This window comes from Eriocheir sinensis, chromosome 7, assembly GCF_024679095.1.
Source record: "Eriocheir sinensis breed Jianghai 21 chromosome 7, ASM2467909v1, whole genome shotgun sequence".
Taxonomy (NCBI): Eukaryota; Metazoa; Arthropoda; class Malacostraca; order Decapoda; family Varunidae; genus Eriocheir; species Eriocheir sinensis.
The window spans coordinates 16,433,803-16,456,180 of NC_066515.1; the positions used below are offsets into that span (position 1 = coordinate 16,433,803).

The 22,378-nt window shown below is 43.3% G+C and overlaps 2 protein-coding genes and 1 long non-coding RNA gene across 15 annotated transcripts; 1 reads left to right on the forward strand and 2 right to left on the reverse strand.

The window, feature by feature from the left end:
- Positions 1 to 14: 14 nt before the first annotated feature.
- Positions 15 to 5,599, reverse strand: LOC126993240 (dynein light chain Tctex-type protein 2B-like). Of its 4 annotated transcripts, none has more exons than XR_007747539.1 (5): positions 4,927 to 5,599; positions 4,177 to 4,310; positions 3,619 to 3,752; positions 2,067 to 3,523; positions 15 to 1,870 (listed from the first exon to the last, which is right to left on the reverse strand). XR_007747539.1 is itself a non-coding variant. In XM_050852112.1 (4 exons), exons 1-4 carry the CDS (start codon positions 4,986 to 4,988, stop codon positions 3,476 to 3,478), a joined length of 378 nt encoding a protein of 125 aa, XP_050708069.1. In that variant the 5' UTR covers positions 4,989 to 5,599; the 3' UTR covers positions 15 to 3,475. The 4 variants fall into 4 exon arrangements, 1 of the variants encoding a protein (XP_050708069.1); XR_007747537.1 differs by having other exon boundaries at positions 15 to 1,971; XR_007747538.1 differs by having other exon boundaries at positions 1,972 to 3,523.
- Positions 5,600 to 7,062: 1,463 nt separating this feature from the next.
- Positions 7,063 to 19,304, forward strand: LOC126993241 (uncharacterized). 2 transcript variants are annotated; one of them, XM_050852142.1, is made up of 6 exons: positions 7,063 to 7,355; positions 11,338 to 11,472; positions 13,665 to 13,806; positions 15,656 to 15,766; positions 17,665 to 17,940; positions 18,309 to 19,304. In XM_050852142.1, exons 1-6 carry the CDS (start codon positions 7,314 to 7,316, stop codon positions 18,512 to 18,514), a joined length of 912 nt encoding a protein of 303 aa, XP_050708099.1. In that variant the 5' UTR covers positions 7,063 to 7,313; the 3' UTR covers positions 18,515 to 19,304. The 2 variants fall into 2 exon arrangements, with proteins under 2 accessions (XP_050708099.1, XP_050708103.1); XM_050852146.1 differs by having other exon boundaries at positions 7,067 to 7,355; positions 13,668 to 13,806; positions 18,309 to 19,302.
- LOC126993254 (uncharacterized) lies at positions 13,246 to 15,600 on the reverse strand. Of its 9 annotated transcripts, none has more exons than XR_007747552.1 (6): positions 14,716 to 15,600; positions 14,596 to 14,675; positions 14,436 to 14,515; positions 14,156 to 14,275; positions 13,876 to 14,075; positions 13,246 to 13,306 (listed from the first exon to the last, which is right to left on the reverse strand). It is a non-coding gene; the product is annotated as an uncharacterized LOC126993254 (long non-coding RNA). The 9 variants fall into 9 exon arrangements; XR_007747549.1 differs by having other exon boundaries at positions 14,436 to 14,555; XR_007747556.1 differs by lacking the exon at positions 14,596 to 14,675.
- Positions 19,305 to 22,378: the final 3,074 nt, after the last annotated feature.

Consider the following 22,378-nt stretch of genomic DNA (forward strand, 5'->3'; position numbering starts at 1 on the left):
GACAGGACTAAATATATGGGTGCAAAAGTTTATTGTTTAACCGATAACTTCGCTAAACCTAAATGACTGGTTTGGGAATGGCAACACTGCTCTGGCAAATGTTACTCTCCCAGCTTTGTGCTTACTCCTCACTGATTGTTGGCAGCCTGTCACACATTCAACCTGTCACACATTCAGTCTGTCACACACTCAGCTTGTCACATTCCTGCCTCCACACAGATGATAGACAAAGGAAGGAACCCCACACCACAGCCACCAGCACCATGGGACTACACAGGTCAGGACATGGCCGACGGTAGTCGTGTGTGAGCCTTTAACCCGAGAACGTCGGCAGACCCTTTTTAGGGCTTTCACAAGTCGTGGCTGTGGTACGGCGAACCCTAAAAAGGGCTCGCCATAAAACACCTAATTCAAGCTAATTGTAGGCGGTGGTGGCATAGCGCAACCCACCACTAATGCCCTAGGTCATTTATGGTGGGTGAGTGATCTTGAGGTGGGCTTTTTTGTCATAGGTGGTGCTGTAAGGTCATGGCATACTGAACTAGCTATCCATACAGTAATCACTTGTCAAATTCTCTGTAGTAGACAAAAAGCAACTCGGCTAGATGCCACGCATCACGAGACTGTTTATTTTGTAACAAACACCACCCAGAAAGAATGGGGTTTGAGTAAAAGTAAATATTTTTAACGGCTTTATGGTTGTGAGAGGAGTACTCTGATGTACGTTCCATGCTCTTTTCTTAATCTCAAAATGCAGTGTAATTTTGTCGTTTCACGGCCACTTCTCGGCTTTCCAATAGCTGAAGCCCACGGGTTAATGACTTCTGTGCAGTGCTCTCATGGTGTGGTGTGGTGTGAAGTTACCAAACCTCACCTCCAGACTAGCAAGAAAAAGGAACACCAGGTAACATCAAATGAGGTGTCCTGAGAAGGGGCATAAAGGACTAACTAACAAAGGGATAGAGCCAGTTTATTCATGTTTGTACTAGTAAAGATAAGTCATACATCCTTTGAACAAGATATACGTTGCAATGGAAAATCAACCCTTGGTACACTAAATACAAGGTCGCTTTTCCCTTGTAACTTGTGTCTTGTTCCTCCTGTGATGTGTAGCCTGTCTTTCCCAGTGCAAACTGAGAAATACTACCTCTGTCCCTTATGCCCCTACTCTGCATGCCTCAAACATGATATGGAGGTAGTCCAAACATAACAACTCATTCTATTGAAAAAAACAAAACTGCCGGGAGTCTGCCACTCAGAAGAATAAACCGGGACATGCAGAGGACGACAGCTGCCATCACCTCTAAATAACTTAACACAACAGTACTCTTGAAAACAAAGCTACAGATCTGGACATCATATCACCAATAACTCATTACTGTAGTCCATTTCAGTGACCAGAAACCATTCTTTTTACCCATAACAAAGGAAATAAAGGGAATTGAAACAGAACGGAAAGGAAAATGAAACGGGAAGGAGAGGAAAATGAAAAAAAATGAGATGAAACGGAACAAAGGAAAGGAAAGGAAAAGGAAAATAAAGCAAAGGAAAGGAGAAGAAATGGAATAGAAAGGAAAGGAAAAAAATAAACAAAGGAAAGGAGACGAAATAGAACAGAAAGGAAAGGAAAGAAAAATAAACAAAGGAAAATAAAACAGACGTCCGTCGTTACATGAATCGGACAATACTATCATTAGTTAAGAAAATATGACTAATTGCATTCTTATTTAGTTGAAAACATACTAAATTTACTAAGAGAATGTGTGTAACCTAACATGAGCTTGTGTTTATCATGCGCTGGAATAAGACACTAATAGATATGATACAAAATTTAAGAGATACTAAGATACCAGGATAATGTGTGTGTAACCTAATATGAGCTCTGTGATTCTTATGCACTGGAATAGGACGCAGTAGCAGATATGATACACAGATTAAAATACTAAGATATCCGGATAATGTGTGTGTAACCTAATATGAGCCTTGTGATTCTTATGCACTGGAATAGGACACAGTAGTAGATATGATACAAAGAGATAAAGATACCAGGATAATGTGTTTGTAACCTAATATGAGCTCTGTGATTCTTATGCACTGGAATAGGACACAGTAGTAGATATGATACAAAGAGATAAAGATACCAGGATAATGTGTTTGTAACCTAATTATGAGCTCTGGTTTTGTCATGCACTGGAATAAGACACAGCCAATGTACATGAGAGAAAGAGACGAAATGGAAAGGAAAGAAAAGAGAAAGAGGAAGAAATAACCCACACACTGTCCCACACATGATACGAAAGATGATACGGAAAGGAAAGTATAGAAAAGAGGAAGAAGTAATACAAGGCTGTCCTGCAAATGATACAAAAGATGAAATGGGAGGAAAAGAAAAGAGGAAAAAATAACATAAGACTCCCACCCATGATAAAAAAGATGAAATGGAAAGGAAATGCAAGAAGTAAATAAATAAGGAAGAAAGAAAGCAGAGAAAAAGAGAAAGAAGAAATACAAGACTGTCCCACAATTAACACAAAGGATGAAATAGAAAGGAAAGTATAGAAAAAGAGAAAGAAGAAATACAAGACTGTCCCACAATTAACACAAAGGATGAAATAGAAAGGAAAGTAGAGAAAAAGAGAAAGAAGAAATACAAGACTGTCCCACAATTAGCACAAAGGGTGAAATAGAAAGGAAAGTAGAGAAAGAGAGAAAGAAGAAATACAAGAGTGTCCCACGAATGCTACAAAAAGAGATCAAAAGGAAAGAAAAGGAGAAATAAATAATACCTGACTAAGTAAACAGACTAGCATAAAGCAACATAAGTACAATGGATATTATTTTCTACACCTGAGTTTCATCACGAAGGCAAAGAAAAATACTGACCATCGCTGCAATGAAGGTACCCACCACCGAGACATACCTTCACACACACTTAAAACAAATAAACAAGAGAAATAAAATTAATCTGAATATATACAACAAAGGTACATGAGAGGCATACCTTCTCATACACTATAAACAATTAATACAGAAAATAAATTAATCTGAAAATATAACAAAAAATGGATCAATCTGAATTCCTGGGATCTGAAACACCACACATACTATAGACAGATATACGGAAAAAATAAATTGCTTTGAATATATACAGAGAAAAAGAAATAATATGAATTTCTGGGCTCTGAAAACACCGAGTGAGTGAATTCTTGACACTCAAAACAACAAAAAAAACTATAATGACATCCACAACAAGCACACCATTGTCTGAATTCTTAATGGTAGGGAATTACAGACCCAAATACCACCATAGTCTGACTTCTGAGCACCAGGAACAATCACACATAACACTCAACTCCCATTTCCTGAGCTTGACTAGTTTTCTCATTCTTCACTTTCAGTCTTAACAGTTATTTTGCTATGGCCTCATGACCCTAGTGCGGAGACAGCAGCAGCAGGGGCGTGTGTGGCTGGTGGCTCAGTAGTAGTAGGTGGCAAAGACTGTGGCGGTGCAGAAGAAGGTTTCCTGAAGGTGTGAAGAGAAATGAAATAATACAGGAATGAGTAAACAGACACAGTATAAACAGTCTTGGCTCAACCACATACAAATATAAAACACACCGCTAAGAACATGTTGGAGGAGTAGTTGTCGGTGTCGGCATCCCAGAGGCAGCGCGCGCCCACCTTTACGCCCTCCCCTCGCAGCTCACCGATCACCACACTCACCACGTACTTGTAGCGCGGAAAGTTCATCTCTGTAAAAAAATAAACCAGTGAATATGGAGATTTTCTGACCCTGGTGGTAGTTTGGCCCTGCGTCTGTACCACGAACACAAAGAAACAGTCATTAGAACCAGACTATTCTCATTTTCGGCCTTTGGAAATAGTTGGTGAGGGGCGGAAAGGTCTAACAATGCCAACCTGTGTCTCAGGCCCTGTACACTACAACTACGTAAATACACACACACACAACCTATTAATAATCTTTTAGCAAACACACACCATGACCACACATAGTTATAGCATATGCCTCCAAATTTACCTGACCCTCACACACACACATGTACACAGGAAGGAAGAGAATGAGAAGGAGGAGGAGGAGGAGGATGAAGAGGGCTTTTTCTCCATCTTTCCACTTCAAGGCACCTCCCGAAACAACCTTGACAAACACACACACACCTTTTAGCTTGTCCAGCAGCACTCGGGAGATCCCAGTGGCCATCTCCTCGGCAGAATCGGGGTTGTACACAAACCCCGTCAACTTCTCCGCCAGTGTGTTGTAGATCACCTCCCTGACAACACTCGGACGGAACCTGAACGTAGGACACCAAGGCAGCACAACACTGAGACACAGCACTGAGGTATTTGTTAAGTATTTCATCATCATCGTAACATCAATAAATCTTCCCATAATCTCTTCTTTGTCTAATTTATTTATGTATTTGTGAACAAGTTACCAGAACATACAGTGAGTACTTAATTTAACTCAGTGATAATACTTGTACATTAACATTTATCACAAAAAAATTAGCGTCTGGAGTAATACAAATTTAACCTTATCTTTCCATTCCTTACCTTCTCTTCCTTCTCTTCCTCACCTTATCTTACCTTGCATCTCTTCCCCTCCTTACTTCACCTTACCTTACCGTCCCTCCTTTCCTTTTCCTTCCCATCCCTCACCTTCTCCCACCTTATCTTACTTTCCCTCCCTCCCTCACCTCCCTTCACACATTAAAAAAATTATCAGAAAAAAATGAAGTCTGGAATAATTCAAAACTAACCTATTTACCTACTAACCAATTAAGACCTAACCTATTAACCTACTAGCCAATTAAGACCTATTATGACTAACCTACTAACCTATTAAGTCTAGAATCCTTCAAAACTAAGCTCTTAAGACCATACAAGTCATCAACATGTTATACTCACTTGTCCTTGAGGTCGGGGCGCATCTGGTACAGCCCATTCTTGTCCGCCTGTGTGCTCGCCATGGCTGCACACACACACACACACACACAGGGGTCTACATACACGCACACACCAGTTTATAAATACGAACACATTCAGTCACCCACATAGCCGGGCCTACACACACAGGAGTCTACATACACACACAGCAGATGGAAGGAAGTATGAAAAAAGAAAGAAAGAGAAAGTAAGAGAGAGAGAATGAAAGGAAGGAGGAAAGGAGGAGGAAGAGGAAGAGGAGGAGGAGGAAGATGAAGTCCTTATAAGTAAACACACACACACACACACACACACACACACACACACACACACACACACAAAAGTCTACATACACGCACACGGCAGTCTATACACACACACACACACACACACACACACACACAGTCACACACGTAGCCTGACCTCCACACACACACACACACACACACACTATTTCCACCACTGTTTTCACCGCCTACGCACACTTTCCACCTATTTCAGGGCTTCCATAACATGTCTCTTGGTAATATGTCTCTTCTCGTCTATTTTTATCTCCCTGTGGCTTTTCTGTGGCGCGTGAGAGGCAAAAATAGCGTGATGGAGGGAGGCGACTGTCAAAATTTGGCCATGTTTGTTTATATTTATGTTGTCATGGCAACGGGAATGTGTCTGTATGTGTGTTTGTCTTGTGTTTATGTTGTGTAATAATGAACAAACAATAGGACAGTAAGCTAAAGTGGAGAAAACAGAGGAAAAGAATATAGGAAAGCAAAATCTGTGTAGGGAAGCACCATATCAGCATATCTTCACTCTTTCATCCCTCTGCGCTGTCCCAATCCCTTGTGCAAGAGTTAACCATGCATCTTCATTCTTTCATCAGTATGTAAGTGTACGCAGTGAAGTAACTAAGGAGGAAGAGGAAGAACACGACCACGACTTATGTTTATGTTGTGTAATAGTGGACAAACAAAAGGACAGTAGCTAAAGTGAAGAAAACAAAGGAAAAGAAAGTATAGAAAAGCAATTAAAAGTCTGTGTAGGGAAGCCGTTGCAGTAGCACCACATCAGCATCTTCACTCTTTCATCGCTCTGCTGTCCAAATCCCTTATGCAAGAGTTTACATAGATTTACATAGAAAATCAGACCACACGTACAGACCCCATGGTCCAGACTAGGTGGTCTGTCCTTATAGACCTAAGTGATTTTGCATTAATCAGAAGGCTCCAATTAAAACGCTGCATTTCAACTCGTTAATATTAAGTTGAAGGAAGTACGTGCATGACGGTCGAGCTTAATTGTTTTTGAAGGAGTCAATCGTGTTGCACTGGACCACTGACGTACGGTGGGAGCTTATCCATTCTCGCACTACAACGTTGGTGAAGAAAAATTTGGCGCAGTCTGAATTTACTTGTCTACATTTGAGTTTTACGCCATTGTTTGTATTCCTCGTTCGCAACGTGTCATCGATCATAAACAATTTTGTTCTGTCTACATTCGTGAAACCATTAAGTATTTTAAAACAGTCGATCAATTTTCCTCGGAGGCGACGTTTCTCAAGAGAGAACATGTTAAGGGTGGAAAGCCTTTATTTCTTCGTAAGATTTAAGTTGCGCAAGGAAGGGATCATTTTTGTTGCCCGACGCTGAACACCTTCTAATTTAGCAATGTCCTTTGCATGGTGAGGAGACCAAAACTGTACCGCATATTCCAAGTGGGGTCTGACTAAACTATTGTAGAGTGGAAGTATTACACATCTTTATTCTTGAATAAAAAAAAAAGTTTCTTTTAATGAAGCCCAACATTCATTCTTTCATCAGTATGTATAAGTGTACGCAGTGAAGTAACTAATTATAAGTGTGCGTAGTGAAGTATAGGAGTGTACCAAGCGGAACACTATCAATCAATCAATCAAAAAAAGAAGAAGAGGAAGACCACGACCAGAAAGAAGAAAACATCCGCCTTCCTCCGTTGGGGTATCCCAAACGAAAAAAAAAAAAAAATAGTAATAATAATATAAAACGAGAAAAGAACGAGAAAGCGAAAAAGAAACAAAGGAAAAGATGCAAAAATACGAAGCAGAAGAGGTCAAATGAAAAAGAAGAAGAAAATGAAGATGAAAAACAAGAACAAGAAGAGCATGAGCCACAAGAAGAAGAAGAGGAGGCAGCACAGTGACAACACGCCTCGCCTCGCCCTGGTAATGGCGCCGCGCTGACCGCTGCCCTGTGACACCACCGCCTGTCAGCCTCGTGCCAGAGGTGAGGGGCGGCGCCACAAGACCCACGCCCCCGCAACGCCACGCCCCGTCCCTGCTTCGGCAGCGGGCAGTGGTGCCGCTGCCGCCCCGTCCTGCAGGAGGCCTCGCCGCCATGGGCACGGTGGAGAGGGACGGCCTCTGCACCCCCCCACAGGTACGCGGCGCCCCTCCCCCAACACAGCGCCCGGCACCGTGACAGGCCAGGCCAGTGGGCGGGTAATGTGACGAGAGGGCGGCCACCTCTTGCGAAGATAATTTTACAACATGGATTCTTTTTTGGCCCCTGAATGCAGTGCACTAACATATGACTTACAGGAAACAGGGTAAATCGGTAATGGTAAAGATTCGTTTTAGGTCCGTGCCAGTATATCATAATTTACTTAATGAAACATCACAATCTCTTCATATATCTTTTCTACAAACCTTCAACAGTCATGGAAACACTTTGAAAATCCAATTCAAAGACTTTTTTTTACTCTTGAAAATAGGGGATAATGTTTATGAAAGGGCGTCGCCTCCTCTGGCGGCGGCCGCGGCGACGCTGCAGCCGCCCCAGCCGTAAAATAGCTCCCAGAGGGTTTAGGGTCGGGGAGCATATTTAAACTACTCCAACCGAACTTTACAACCTACTAACGGGGGGGCTGCACTCCCCTCGACCCCCCCTTCTAACCAGGGGGGGCACCCCCTGGACCCCCCCCCCACATGTATATGTGACTTATTTCAGCGAGGAGGTATTTCTCGCAACACCAGCTGCAGCGTCGCCGCGGCCGTCGCCTGAGGAGGTGACGCACTTTCGTAAACATTATTCCCTATTTTCAAGAGTAAAAAAAAGTCCTTGAATTGGATTTTCAAAGCGTTTCCATGACTGTTGAAGGTTTGTAGAAAAGATATATGAAGAGATACTGATGTTTCATAAAGTAGGTAATGAGATACTGGCACGGACCTAAAACGAATCTTAACCATCGGTAATTATTGAGAATCACTACACGCCTTCAAAATACGATATTACGCCTCCATATTATACTTAAGGGATGACCCAAGAAGAAGAAATACATGTCCCGTAACTATAATATGAAGGCGGAAAAACTTAAAAGTAAAGAAAAAGTGGTAAAGGTAGTGAAAAGACATATACCTACGCGCGCTTTGTTTTGGTGGCGGCCATTGGGAAGTGAGCAGTGTTGCCAACGATCCGGTTAGCGAAGGTATGCTAGGTTAGCGATGGTACGTTTGGTTAGCCATTAGCCCTCGCATGTGAGACCAGGTCCACCATGCGTGGTTATTTTTTTTTTTTAGAACACGCACCTTTACTCAAAGGGTTTTGTGAAGGTTTGGGCCGGCTATAGTATTAGGTAAAGGTGCGTGTTCTAAAAAAAAAATAATAATAAATAACCACGCGTGGTGGACCTGGTCTCACATGCGTGGGCTAATGGCTAACTAAGCGTACCATCGCTAACCTAGTGTACCGTGGCTAACCAGATCGTTGGCAACACTGCTCACTTCCCAATGGCCACCATCAAAACAAAGCGGCGTGCATATGTATCATATGCCTTTTCACTACCTTTACCACTTTTTCTTTACTTTTAATTTTTTCCGCCTTCATATTATGGTTACGGCACATGTATTTCGGTAGGCGGTGGCCGAACTGGTAGCGTACTGGGCCCACATTCACCGCGTGATGGACGACGCGAGTTCGAATCCCCACGCTACCACTCGGATTTTTCAGTCACTGCCGAGTGGCTTAAAACTACCCACATGCTGTCCTGAAGACCACCCATCAACCCGGACTCTAGAGGAAGCCGTCCAAGCGAATCAAGAACGAGTTCCGGGGGGCAGCATGAGCCAATGCAAGATGGCGCCACTATAAACACTCGCCTGCCCCAGAACGGGCTGGGTCGGCCATCAGGCCCCACTGGGAAGAAGCCTTGGGCCGACCATCAGGCCCCACCGGGAAGAAGCCTTGGTCCGACCACCTGGCCCCACCGGGAAGATGCCTACCGGCGGAATAGGCAACAACCTAAAAAAAAAAAAAAAAAAAAAAAAAAAAAAAATACGGAGGCGTAATATCGTATTTTGGAGGCGCGTAGTGATTCTCAATAATTACCGGTAAATCTTAAGTATTGCGGCTCCTAGCGGGTGCTCATTTAGGGCACGGTGTGATGGTTATTACAACACTTCTAGCATGGACGACAAGGTTTTGACAAGCGGACAGGCGTGTTTATGTCACAAGGGGTGTATTTTCCCATGCTGGTCTCACGATTTCTTCTTACTCGATGGGCAAGTTGAACTTCTGCAAGCAATTTTGGGGCTGCAGTGGTGGGTGCACAACAGACATTGAAAAGTCAATCATTTAGTGATTTCTGAAAATAAATACTATCTTCATAATAAACAGCATTATATTTTGTCCAGAAATAAGCAGTCAGCGTCCTGAAATTAGCAGGCTACCCTCTCGTGAATAATCCTCAAACCCCCCGTTAGGTAGGTTACGTTAAGTTAAGCTAGGTTAGGGTAGTTTAAATTTATTTGACGTTTGGTGTGGGCTGGCGGAATTACGCAGCTCGGAACAGGACAGTGCGGCGGTGAGGGTGGTCCACTATGCAGATTGGTGGCAACGGGTGGGAGCTGGGCGGCAGCGGTTACACCTCAGGCATTGAAGAGTCAATCTTTTAGTGATTTCTGGTGAAAATATTATCTCCATAATAAAAAGCATCATATTTTGTCCAGAAATAAGCAGACTATCTCAAAATTAGTAGGCTACCCTCTCTTCAATAATCCCTGAGTTGCCACTTTGAGCTCAGAAAAATAAGAAATGTAATATTTCACTTCAATACAGAACAAATCCGTATTATAAGGGACATGTGGCAACTCTAAAATTTCTCTGCCTGCCCTGACTGACAGACACGGAATGCAACATTTCACACCAATACGGAACGATTCCATATTTTTAGGAACAGGTGGCAGCCCTGGTCTACCTTTTGTATGTTTGAAGGTATTGCCTTCCCTGCATATCTAGCCAGTGATGGGCAGAAATTCTATGAAATATATTTAAATACAGTAATAGTACCTTGGTTTACGAGTGCCTTAGTTGACGAGTGTTTTGATTTACAAGCAAAAAAGCACAAAAAAAATGCCTTGGTTTTCGAGCGGTGACTTGGTGTACGAGCATCCTGTTTATAATTTTTTTTTTTTAATATTTGTCATTACCTTAAGGGTGGAGACACGGGCTATGTGGAATCCGTCGGGGTCAAGTGCGTACGTCCTGAGGAGGGACCAGAGTCCATGACCGGGTGATGGCTCATGAAGGGGATAGGAGGATGACGACAGACCGACTCGTATCAGCTAACATCAGCCTAGCCGATCAAGTCGGTCTGTCGACGAGGACTGGCATGTCTCTTTGTACAATTTGAAGACGTGAGCGTGGAACCCCTTTGCTCGCCACAAGACGAGAGCACTCAAAACGGAAAACAATGGGAATAGCGTCTCAGTTAGGGTTGCTACTTTGAGCTCAGAAAAATAAGGAATGCAACATCCCATTCTCCAATACAGAACGAATCCAATCGTGTACGATTACATTTGTGCTCTGGTGTGCGATCTTTGTGTTTTCAGCACTACATTGTGCATTCTTTGTGCTTTAACAATGTCCCCCAGAAAGATGATTAAAAAGGGAGGGTGCTGCAAAAAAGAAAACAGGAATGGCGGATACAATGCTCACAAATGCAGGAACGGTGTGCGATCCTCGGTTGCTTGTATGCCTTCCTGGACGTGACTGACCCTCGTTCGCCCTCTATCTCGGATGATATGTTGGGTTAGCTTTTTTGCAAATGTACTTGAAAATGTATTTTGAAAATATGTATTTAGAAATACTAAACATATAATTAAAAATGTATTTAGATACTGTATCTAAATACTGTATAAAAAAATTATTTATGAATACAGCATTTAGATACAATTTATATTTAAATACATATTTAAGTATTTATTAGATACATTACTGCTCATCTCTGCACCTGAACAACATAACTTACCTGTGTGATAAGCCAGACCAGTGCACAGGTAACAGTGCCTTGCTGGTGGCCTCTAAGCATTGTGTGTTATGTGTGAGTGTGTTTGAGTGTGTAACCCGAGGCTCATTTTGACAGGAGGTGGAGCTTGATGGGAGTAGCAGTGCAGCCACATCCCCGGGGGAGGCCGCCACCACCACCACTGCCACCACAGTCACCACTGGGCCCCTCGACACACCCACCACACCCCTGCCACCACCTTCTCCCCATGCAGTAAGCCCCTGTGCACCCCATCCCTGTATAGTGTGCGTGTATGTTTGTGTATGTGTGAGCACGTGTTTCTTAAGGTTGGTATTGTCAGACGCTTCCACCCCTCACATCAACTATTTCCAAAGGCTGAAAAGTAGATCAGCCAGGTTCTCATGCATGTTTTTGGAGTTCACAGTACAGAAGAAGAGTCAAACTACCACCAGGGTCATAAAACTACCCCTGTAAATGCCCAAAACTCCTACGAAAGCCATGTAAAGTATGTGTGCTTGGATGCTGAAATGTTAACCAAATTTTTGCCATGATGTAAACCCCCCAAAATAGATGATGCACAAACTGATCACAAATGCGCTGATATATATTGTGAAATGGTTTGTGTGAGTGATGATTTTTTCTCATTTTTCTCGCTTGGAGGGGCCCTTAAAGAAACATGATCCCCGCAGCTACCAGGTTAAGAATGTGGCCCTCAGACCCTTCCATTCCTCACACCAACTGTTCTCAAAGGACGAAAAGATCAGCCGGGTTCTCATGGGTGTTTTTTGGTGGGTTCACGGTACAGAAAAAGGGTCAAACTACCACCAGGGTCATAAAACTACCCCTGGAAATGCCCCAAAAATGCCTGCAAAAACCTTGTCAAATATGTGTGCTTTGGCGCTGAAATGTTTAAGAATAAGAGTTTAAGCCTCTCCGTGTCACACCTCATACATATTAAGATCTTTTTCAATAGTAACATCCCAATTCTTTGTGTCACGTAAACAATCTTATAATTACTTACTTTTAATTAATTAGTGTAAGTCATTTGTAAATATCTGTGTCTTTCTTAAGCACATAGAATTTTTGGACATTTCTGATCCACCTCCTCCTCTCTTCCCTTGCTTCTCTCCTTCTCTCTCCCTCCCTTCCTTCTTCCCTGCTTCCCATTCCTCCCTTCTTCCTTCCCACCTCCCATCCCTCCCTTCTTCTCTCTTATTCCTCCTACCCCATCCCTTTCCTCCTTTCTCCCTTCCCATCCCATCCCATCGCTTGCCTTCCCTTCCTTACCTTTCCATTTCTTACCATATCTTACCTCCCTTCCTTTCCCTTCCCTTGTATTCCTTCTCTTCCTTACCTTATATCCTTTCTTACCTTACCCTCCTCCCTTTTCCTTCCCTTCTTTCACCTTCTCCCTTTGTACCCTCACTTTCCCTTCTCTTTCTTTCATTCTAAAACCTTCCCTTCCTCCCTTTTCCTTTCTTTCCCTCACCTTCTCCCTCCCTTCCCTTCCTTTCCCTTCCCTTCCCTTCCCTTCCCTTCCCTTCCCTTCCCTTCCTTTCTCTTCCTTCCCTTCCCTTCCCTTCCTTTCTCTTCCTTCCCTTCCCTCACCTTTTCCCTTCATACTCTCACTTTCCCTTACCTTCCTTTCCCTTCCTTTCCCTTCCTTTCCTTCCCTTCCCTTCCCTTCCCTTTCTTTCGCTTCTCTTCCCTTCCTTTCCTTCCCTTCCTTCCCTTCCTTTACCTTCACTCTCTCACTTTCCCTTTACCATCTTCCTTCCTTTCCTTCCTTCCTTCCTTCCCTCTTTCCCTTCCTTCCTTTTCTTCCCTCTTTCCTTCCCTTCCTCTTCACTCTTTCCTTCCCTTCCCTGTATCTTCACTCTTTCACTTCCCTCTTCACTCTTTCCTTCCCTTCCTCTTCCTTTCACTTCCCTTTCTTCCCTTCCTTCTTCCCTTCCTTCCTTTCCTTTCCTTCCTTCTCTTCCTTCCTTTCCTTCCCTTCCAGAGTTTCCTTTCCTTCCTCTTTCACTTCTCAATGCAAGAGTTATCCTGTATCTTCACTCTTTCACTTCCCAATGCAAGAGTTATCCTGTATCTTCACTCTTTCACTTCCCTTACCTGTATCTTCACTCTTTCCTTTCCTTTCATTCCCTTCCTTTCCTTTCATTCCCTTCCCTTCCCTTCCTTTCCTTTCCTTTCTTTCCCTTCCTTTCCCTTCCCTTCCCTCACCTTCTCCCTTCATACTCTCACTTTCCCTTACCATCCCTTCCTTCACCATCTCTTCCTTCCCTTCCTTTCCCTTCCTTCCCTTCCCTTCCTTTCCTTCCTTTCCCTTCCATTCCTTTCCTTCCCTCACCTTCTCCCTTCATACTCTCACTTTCTCTTACCATCTCTCCCCTTCCCTCCTTCCCCCTCTCCCTTCACCCCCTGACTGTCACCTCCCCCAGCAGGTCACCACCACAGAGAACAGCTTCCCCGTGGAGCCGCCTGTCACTCCACCTCCACCCTTCTCGGCACTCCCCAATAGGATGCGTATGATGTCCCCTCCCGGCCCTCCACCCTCCTACGATGAGTGCCACAACCTAAACAGTAATAAGCTTTTTTTGTCGCTCTCTTTTACCTTGTTCTGCTATCCGACTCTCTGATGCAAGAGTTAACCTGTATCTTCACTCTTTCACTTCCCAATGCAAGAGTTATCCTGTATCTTCACTCTTTCACTTCCCAATGCAAGAGTTAACCTGTATCTTCACTCTTTCACTTCCCAATGCAAGAGTTAACCTGTATCTTCACTCTTTCACTTCCCAATGCAAGAGTTAACCTGTATCTTCACTCTTTCACTTCCCAATGCAAGAGTTAACCTGTATCTTCACTCTTTCACTTTCCAATGCAAGAGTTAACCTGTATCTTCACTCTTTCACTTCCCAATGCTAGAGTTAACCTGTATCTTCACTCTTTCACTTCCCAATGCAAGAGTTAACCTGTATCTTCACTCTTTCACTTCCCAATGCAAGAGTTATCCTGTATCTTCACTCTTTCACTTCCCAATGCAAGAGTTAGCCTGTATCTTCACTCTTTCACTTCCTAATGCAAGAGTTAGCCTGTATCTTCACTCTTTCACTTCCCAATGCAAGAGTTATCCTGTATCTTCACTCTTTCACTTCCCAATGCAAGAGTTAGCCTGTATCTTCACTCTTTCACTTTCCAATGCAAGAGTTAACCTGTATCTTCACTCTTTCACTTCCCAATGCAAGAGTTAACCTGTATCTTCACTCTTTCACTTCCCAATGCAAGAGTTAGCCTGTATCTTCACTCTTTCACTTCCCAATGCAAGAGTTATCCTGTATCCTCACTCCTTCACTTTCCAATGCAAGAGTTAACCTGTATCTTCACTCTTTCACTTCCCAATGCAAGAGTTAGCCTGTATCTTCACTCTTTCACTTCCCAATGCAAGAGTTAGCCTGTATCTTCACTCTTTCACTTTCCAATGCAAGAGTTAACCTGTATCTTCACTCTTTCACTTCCCAATGCAAGAGTTAACCTGTATCTTCACTCTTTCACTTCCCAATGCAAGAGTTAGGCAGTATCCTTACTCTTTTGCTCAGTAATATGTTTTTTGTCTCTTTCTGGCTCTATTTTTTTTTTATATAATGCTTTTGTTTTGTTTCCTTATGCAAGAGTTAGCCTGTATCTTCACTCTTTCATGCTCTCTGTCATCTGTACTTCCCTTCACATAACTTAACATTCAAGTTCGTCAATACTCTCAAACTTCCAATTGCAAGAGTTATCCATTATTTCACTCCTCACTCATGGCCCTATGCCTTCAAACCTCCTATTGCAATACGTTGTTATTCGACTTTCTGATGCAAGAGTTAACCTGTATTTTCACTCTTTCATGCTTTTCTCTCATCGCTGTGCTGTTGTCTAGTTTCCCAATGCACAAGTTATCCTGTATCTTCACTCTTTCAATTCCCAATGCACGAGTTAGCCTGTATCTTCACTCTCATTCTTTCTGTCGTCTGTAACTCAGGGTTTCTTTTTCCTTTTGTTTTCCTTTTCTTTGGTAATCTAACCCCTCTAAATAGTAACTTAACCTGACATAATGCTATAGTAACCTAGCTTCATTTAACCAGTAGTCTAGCCTCACTAAATACTACACCAGCCCTTACCATATAACTTAAGCTGTATAGTAACATGACCCCTCTAAATCAGTCACCCAGCTCCACAAAGTATTGAAATGTTACCTCTTTGTATTAGTGACTGAGTCTTATATGATAGTACCAAGATGTGATTTAGCCAATAGTAGGGCTAGGACGTTACTAAGCACACACACACACACGCACACGCACACACACACACACACACACACACACACACACACACACGCACACATGACCAGTCACCCTCCTCCATAACCCTGTCCTTTCCTTCCCCTCAACAGCTCCTCCGCCAACCTACGACTCTCTGTTTGGGCGGGTCCGAGAGGTGCACAAGACTTCAACAGGCATCATGGACTTCATCAAGAACCTCATCATCCTCTTCCTTGGCACCAGTGAGTTGGGCGTTGAGGGTTTGTGGTGTGTTCTTTAAAAACTTTGGTGCTCACAATTCATTGGAGGATTAATATATAACTTTACTAGGGCAGAAAATGAACAGGCCAAGTGAAGCAAACTATGTGGAGTAACTTAAGGGGGTATGCGACACCTGGGGGTGTGTGTTTTGATCAAAATATAGCATTTTGCAAAACTGTGTCAAAAACGTTCTTATGCCATCTAGAAATAATCCCCGAGCAATGTTTTCCTTGTCTCACAAATTTTAAATGTCTGGCGCGGGTTTAAATAGACTGAGCTAAAGGTTAAATTTTGTGTTTTTTTAATCGCAGAAAATCTAAAATCAATCAGATTTACGTGAAAAGTGTAGGGAATGTTGATCGTACAAGTAGCTAGGGACCTATGATTAGGTATTGTTGATAGGTTAAGGAGATAGGAGTATTAAGAGGAAAAAGTGACAAAAAAACACGATTTTTCACGATGTTTGACGAACTTAATAAAAGAAATACCATTATGCCTTTCTGTATGGGAAACTTCCAGAATATTTTCCATAGGGCTTTAGGCATACCTAAAGACTATTCACAGACAAAAAATCAAAGTGATTGGCTATGTTTTAATGGTGCTGTGTAATTTTAAGTGTCGCTACACGTGTACGCACATGTATACATATGAGTATACATATAAGTATACATACATTGTTCTGGCTCGTACAAAATGTAGGCAACATAGATGCCTACTTAGTTTCGTCGCAATACCCGATAGTTTAGTTAGATGACCTCAGGTGTCCCGTACCCCCTTAACCCTTTCATTGCTAAAAAACGCTCGCAGCGAGCGTTAGGCGTATTTGCTGGTGGTGCTAAATGCTCACTGCGAGCTCCAGCCGCACTCAAATCTTCCACGCATAAGAGTGTTCCAACACTATTTCTCACAACACAGTATTGCCAATTGAGTGGGTTCTCCACTAAATTTAGTGGAAAATCATATCAGCCCAGCGCAGAAAATCTACGGACGAGCAACTGGCAGATGTTGTTGTCCAATATAGGGACATTTTTGTATAGCTTCACCTATCACATGACTGATATTTTGATCAAATAGTTGTAAATTTTGCAGTTGGCAATACTGCCCTGCCAGCACCCCATCATCAAGAAATCTACGGTAGTTGCCTTACGGCTGACTGTCGCGCATGTTTAAATGTACGTCTTCACAGGCAACACCCCCTGACCGTGCCTGTACATTCACAGGAGAGGCTTACATTACTGAATCGTATAGATCTTGGCCTCCTCTTTCCAATGGTGATTTTGTTTTTTAGCTGTGATGAATAGTTTTTGAGATACAGAGGTTAAAAGAGCGAGCACTAGGGTCACTTGCTGGTGGTGCTAAAAGCTCACTGCGAGCACCAGTCGCACTCACAGCAAAAAAAAAAAAACCCTGAACGTGCCTGTACATTTGCAGGAGAGGCTTACATAACCGAATCTTATAGATCTTGGCCTCCTCTTTCCAATGGTGTTTTTGTTTTATAGATGTGATGAATAGTTTTTGAGATACAGCGGTTAAAAGAGATCCCCTTCCCATGCTGGGGTGCCCGAGCGCGCCTGAGGGGATAGTCTCATTGCGAGCGCTTAGCAAGGAAAGGGTTAAGCATGTGAAAAAAATTATGTAGAAAATATATTATCAATCAAGGATCAACTTTAACCCAATGACACCTAATATTAACTGTGATTGTAACCTGAGACCTACCATTATCACCATCACCACCTCCCCCATCACCACCACCAACACATCAGGAATCAACTTAATATAACCTAACTTAACCTAACGTCAGACCCACACCATCCTCACAACTGACCCCCACCCCTCCCCACTACCACCACTACCACTACCACTACCACCTCCTCCACAGTCGGATGCACGGTGATGATCAGCGTGACGATAGTGATCCCAGTGATGATGATAATCGTGGGCTCTCTCAAGATGAACGACTGCCCGGCCCAGCCCTACATACCCGTATACCTGGTGGTGGGCGGCGTCATGGGGGTGGCCAAGAACCTGCTGGGCATACAGGGGCGCCTCCACCACCCCCTGACGGACGAGGAGGCCCACGTGCCCATCCCATGGCATCGGAGGCTGCAGTTCGGCGGAGCGATCAACTTTTTCCTCACGGTCTGGTTTGTGATGGGTAGGTAGTGGCAGGAGGCTTGCTTTTGTTAGCGTTATTATTAGTTATTAGTTTATAGTATATTATGTAGCTATCTGTATTTTTTATTTCTCAGGCACATCTATTTTTTATTATTTATACTTCTTTTTTTTTTTCACTCTTTCTCTCTGTCTCTCTCTCTCTGTCTGTCTCTGTCTCTCTATCTGTCTGTCTCTCTGTCTCTGTCTGTCTCTCTCTCTCTCTCTCTCTCTCTCTCTCATCAGAATAGATAATTGATTCGTTAATATGGCATTTTTAAAGGTTATTTCACCTCTCTTGTTTTGTTCTATTGTTTTTTTCTCCCTCCCTCGCTCCCTCTTTCTCCCTCTCACTGCACCCCATTCTTGCAGGCTGTGTGTGGGTGTACCGCATCTACAAGCCAAACTACACAGACCGCAACACCAGGGAGTTTTGTGACCAGACACTGTATCAGTTCGCTTTCTGGCTGGTCACGTCTGTTTACCTCATCATCGGACTCCTCATATCATGCATGTGCGGACTCTCCATCGCGACCGTCATCCTCCAGCACGGTAGAGAGACGAGTGAGCAGGTATGATGGCGGCTCTTATTTGCGGGGCTCAGCGTGCAGACTCGGGTTATGGGTGTGTGTGCCTTCACCCTCGCATCGGCTTACGTCCTTGTGCTGACGGTCTTCACGTCGTGCCAGGCCAAGGAGCTGAGCCTCTGTGCCTGGCTCACGCCCATTCGCACTATTGAGTTTGTGTGTGCTTTCCTGTTCTTGTTGTTCTGCTGCTGTATGTGTGCAGGGCTGTATGCTAAGTAAAGGAAGGCATTGGGAGCTGGGCAGGAACCAAAGGGGGTGTATGCTATATGATGGAGGGCTGGGGGAGTGTAGGGAGGGCTGTATGCTAAGTGAAGGGGCTGGGGGCTGTACAAGAACCAAAGAGGCTGTACCTTATGTGATGGAGGGCCTGGGGCAGTGTGAAGTGGGCTGGGGGCTGTATGGAAAGGAAGGTAAGGGAGGGTCTGGGGACTTGGGGCTGTACAGGAAACAAAGGACAAAGTGTGTGGGACTCTATGCTAAGTAAAGTAGACAGGAAACAAAGTGTCGGGGCTGTGAGGGGCTGGGGGCTGTACAGGAAACAAAAGGGCTGTGTGGGGGGACTATGCAAAGGAGGGGAGTGTAGGGTTATATTTATAGTAAAGGAATGGAAGGGAATTATGGGTCATATACAAAGGAAAGAAAGGAAGGAAGGGAATTTGAAGTTATTTATAAAAGAAAGGAGGGGTGGGAGTGTGATGGAATTGTATGCAAAAGAAGGGAGTTTGACATCACATATATAGCAAAGTAAGGGTGGGACTTCAGAGTCATATACAAAACCAAATGAAGTGTGATGGAATTGTATGCAAAAAGAAGGAAGGGAGTTTGACGTCACATATATAGCAAAGTAAGGGCAGGACTTCAGGGTCAAATACAAAACCAAATGAAGTGTGGAGTTGTATGCAAAGGAAGGGAGTGAGTTTGAGGTCACATATATAGCAAAGTAAGGGAGGGACTTCAGGGTCATATACAAAACCAAATGTGTGATGGAGTTGTATGCAAAGGAAGGGAGGGAGTTTGAGGTCACATATATAGCAAAGTAAGGGACTTCAGGGTCATATACAAAACCAAATGAAGTGTGATGGAGTTGTATGCAAAGTAAGGGAGGGAGTTTGAGGTCACATATAAAGCCTAGGTTCCATTTATTTCTTTCTGTCTCTCTCCTTCATATTTCTCCTCATCAAATCCAGTCAGTTCAGGTTGTTGAATAGGAGTTAGATCTTAAAATCACACAGCCCAGAGCCCAGAACTCCTACGAAAGCCTCATCAAATGTGTGTTCTCGGGCTCCAAAATGTTTAAGAATCTGGTCCCTTTTAGTCTCCCAAACAGATTAGTTTCTTGTGTCTTGTGATGCTGGGATGGGGTGTGTGTGGATGGCCCGGCTGGTTAGGTTAACTTGTTGAGGTCTGTCTGTCAGTCTGCCTGTCTGTCTGTCATTGGTTCTTGCAGAGGAGTGTTGGACTACCTCATAATCTACGCAGCCTTACTTTACCTTACCTTACATAACCTTGGCTAACCTTACCTTACCTTACCTTACCTTACTTAATCTTGTCTAACCTTGCCTTACCTTACCTTACCTTACCTCACATAACCTTGGCTAACCTTACCTTACCTTAACCTACTTAATCTTGTCTAACCTTGCCTTACCTCACCTTACATAACCTTGGCTAACCTCACCTTACCTTACCTTACCCTACTTAATCTTGTCTAACCTTGCCTTACTTTACCTTACCTCACCTCACATAACCTTGGCTAACCTTACCTTACCTTACCTTAACCTACTTAATCTTGTCTAACCTTGCCTTACTTTACATAACCTTGGCTAACCTTACCTTAACCTACTTAATCTTGTCTAACCTTGCCTTACTTTACCTTACCTCACCTCACATAACCTTGGCTAACCTTACCTTACCTTACCTTAACCTACTTAATCTTGTCTAACCTTGCCTTACCTTACCTTACATAACCTTACCTTGCCTTACCTTGCTTTACCTTACCTTACCTTACCTTACCCTCATCTCAAGGGATCTAGATTTTGGAGGAGGCAGAGAGAGAAAACCGTCTGGGCATTGTGAGTTGACCCATTTTGTGCTTTAATCTGTCGTGTGTGTGTGTGTGTGTGTGTGTGTGTGTGGTTGCTCTGTGTCGCATGTGTTATCGTGTGTTTGGTGTGGCAAGAGTCTAATGTTAAGCCTTTCTTACATTTTTGGTACTTTTATGGTTAACCGTAGGAAAACTAACCAAAGCTGTATGTGTGCCTGTGTGTGTGTGTGTGTGTGAGGGTTAGAGTAGAGGCTAAGGCAATGTTGCTTGGTTGTTATACACACTGTTTATATGTAGCGAGTCTCTAGTCAAATGTAATCGACCTATACCAAGCTGTAGATAGCGAAGAGTGACTCATTTTTACAGGCACACTTTATCTAGTCATTTACAAGCAGTCAGGCATGAAAGGTGGATGTGTGTGTGTGTGTGTGCTTGAGTCTGTATGTCTGTGTGTGTGTGTCATTTTTACTGCCACACTATCTAGTCATTCCCAAGTAGTCATGAATGGTGTGTGTGTGTGTGTGTGTGTGTCCCTCACTTCTAAGTTTACCTGAGTCTGTGAAGGCATTTCTAGGCTAATGTATTATCTCTTTACCTGTAAGTTCGTTCGTTCACTGTTACCTGTTTTTATGATAGATCTCAGCGCTCCTCGTTACCAAATTCCGACGTTAAAGTGTTTGATCGTACGCGCGCGCCGGCCCTGAAACTCTTGGTGTGTGGGGTGAATGTGGCCCCTGGAAGGCTGCCCAAGACTTGTGATAATTTGCATTCCCTTGTCTGTGTTTGTTCTTATTGCAGACTCCTTATGTTGTTCTTGTTCTTGTTGCAGACACATTATGTTCTTGTGTTCATATTTCTTGTTTTTGTTCTTGTTGCAGTCATTATGTTTTTGATCTTCTTGTTCTTCTCCTTCATCTTATGTTTTCTTCTTCTTGCAGACTCATTATGTTCTGATGTTCTTATATTTTTCTTCTTGTTCCTCTTCGTTTAACATCCTTATTTTCCTTCATGAGGTTGGACAGGCTATGAGTCTCTTCCACTCTTGATGATCATAAACTCCCTCCTCCCTGTGTTCATCCTCTGTAGTCCCTGTTCTCCCTCTTCTGCTTTTCTTATTCTTGCTCTTCTATCTCTTTCCTTCCTGGTGTTCATCCTCTGTCATCCCTGTTCTTCTTTTTCTTGCTCTTTATCTCTCTCCTCCCTGGTCTTCATCCTCTGTCATCCCTGTTCTTCTTTTTCTTGCTCTTCTATCTCTCTCCTCCCTGGTCTTCATCCTCTGTCATCCCTGTTCTTTTTCTTGCTCTTCTATCTCTCTCCTCCCTGGTGTTCATCCTCTGTCATCCCTGTTCTTCTTTTTCTTGCTCTTCTATCTCTCTCCTCCCTGGTGTTCATCCTTCTGTCGTCCCTGTTCTTCTTTTTCTTGCTCTTCTATCTCTCTCCTCCCTGGTGTTCATCCTCTGTCATCCCTGTTCTTCTTTTTCTTGCTCTTCTATCTCTCTCCTCCCTGGTGTTCATCCTCTGTCATCCCTGTTCTTCTTTTTCTTGCTCTTCTATCTCTCTCCACCCTGGTGTTTATCCTCTGTCATCCCTGCTCTTCTTTTTCTTGCTCTTCTATCTCTCTCCACCCTGGTGTTCATCCTTCTGTCGTCCCTGATCTCAAAATGCTTAGACTAAAAAATGCACAAATTTTTTTTGGCTGGTGTGTGTGCTTGTGTTACGGAGAGTCTTGGCTGTTATGAGCTTGATTACAAAGGTCTTTCTTATTTCCATTACTTCTGCTGTTGACTTGAACCTTTGTCTTTTATGTTCAACTG

Bases quoted from the DNA above. Each gene is read 5' to 3' on its own strand.
- LOC126993240 (XM_050852112.1), bottom strand. From the start codon at position 4,988: ATGGCGAGCACACAGGCGGACAAGAATGGGCTGTACCAGATGCGCCCC. The intron at 3,753-4,176 runs GTGTGTGTGTGT...ATTTTTTTACAG, and splicing joins GCTGCTGGACAAGCTAAAAG to AGATGAACTTTCCGCGCTAC. The intron at 3,524-3,618 runs GTGTGTTTTATA...TCACACCTTCAG, and splicing joins CCTCCAACATGTTCTTAGCG to GAAACCTTCTTCTGCACCGC.
- LOC126993241 (XM_050852142.1), top strand. From the start codon at position 7,314: ATGGGCACGGTGGAGAGGGACGGCCTCTGCACCCCCCCACAG. The intron at 7,356-11,337 runs GTACGCGGCGCC...TCATTTTGACAG, and splicing joins GCCTCTGCACCCCCCCACAG to GAGGTGGAGCTTGATGGGAG. The intron at 11,473-13,664 runs GTAAGCCCCTGT...CACCTCCCCCAG, and splicing joins CACCACCTTCTCCCCATGCA to CAGGTCACCACCACAGAGAA.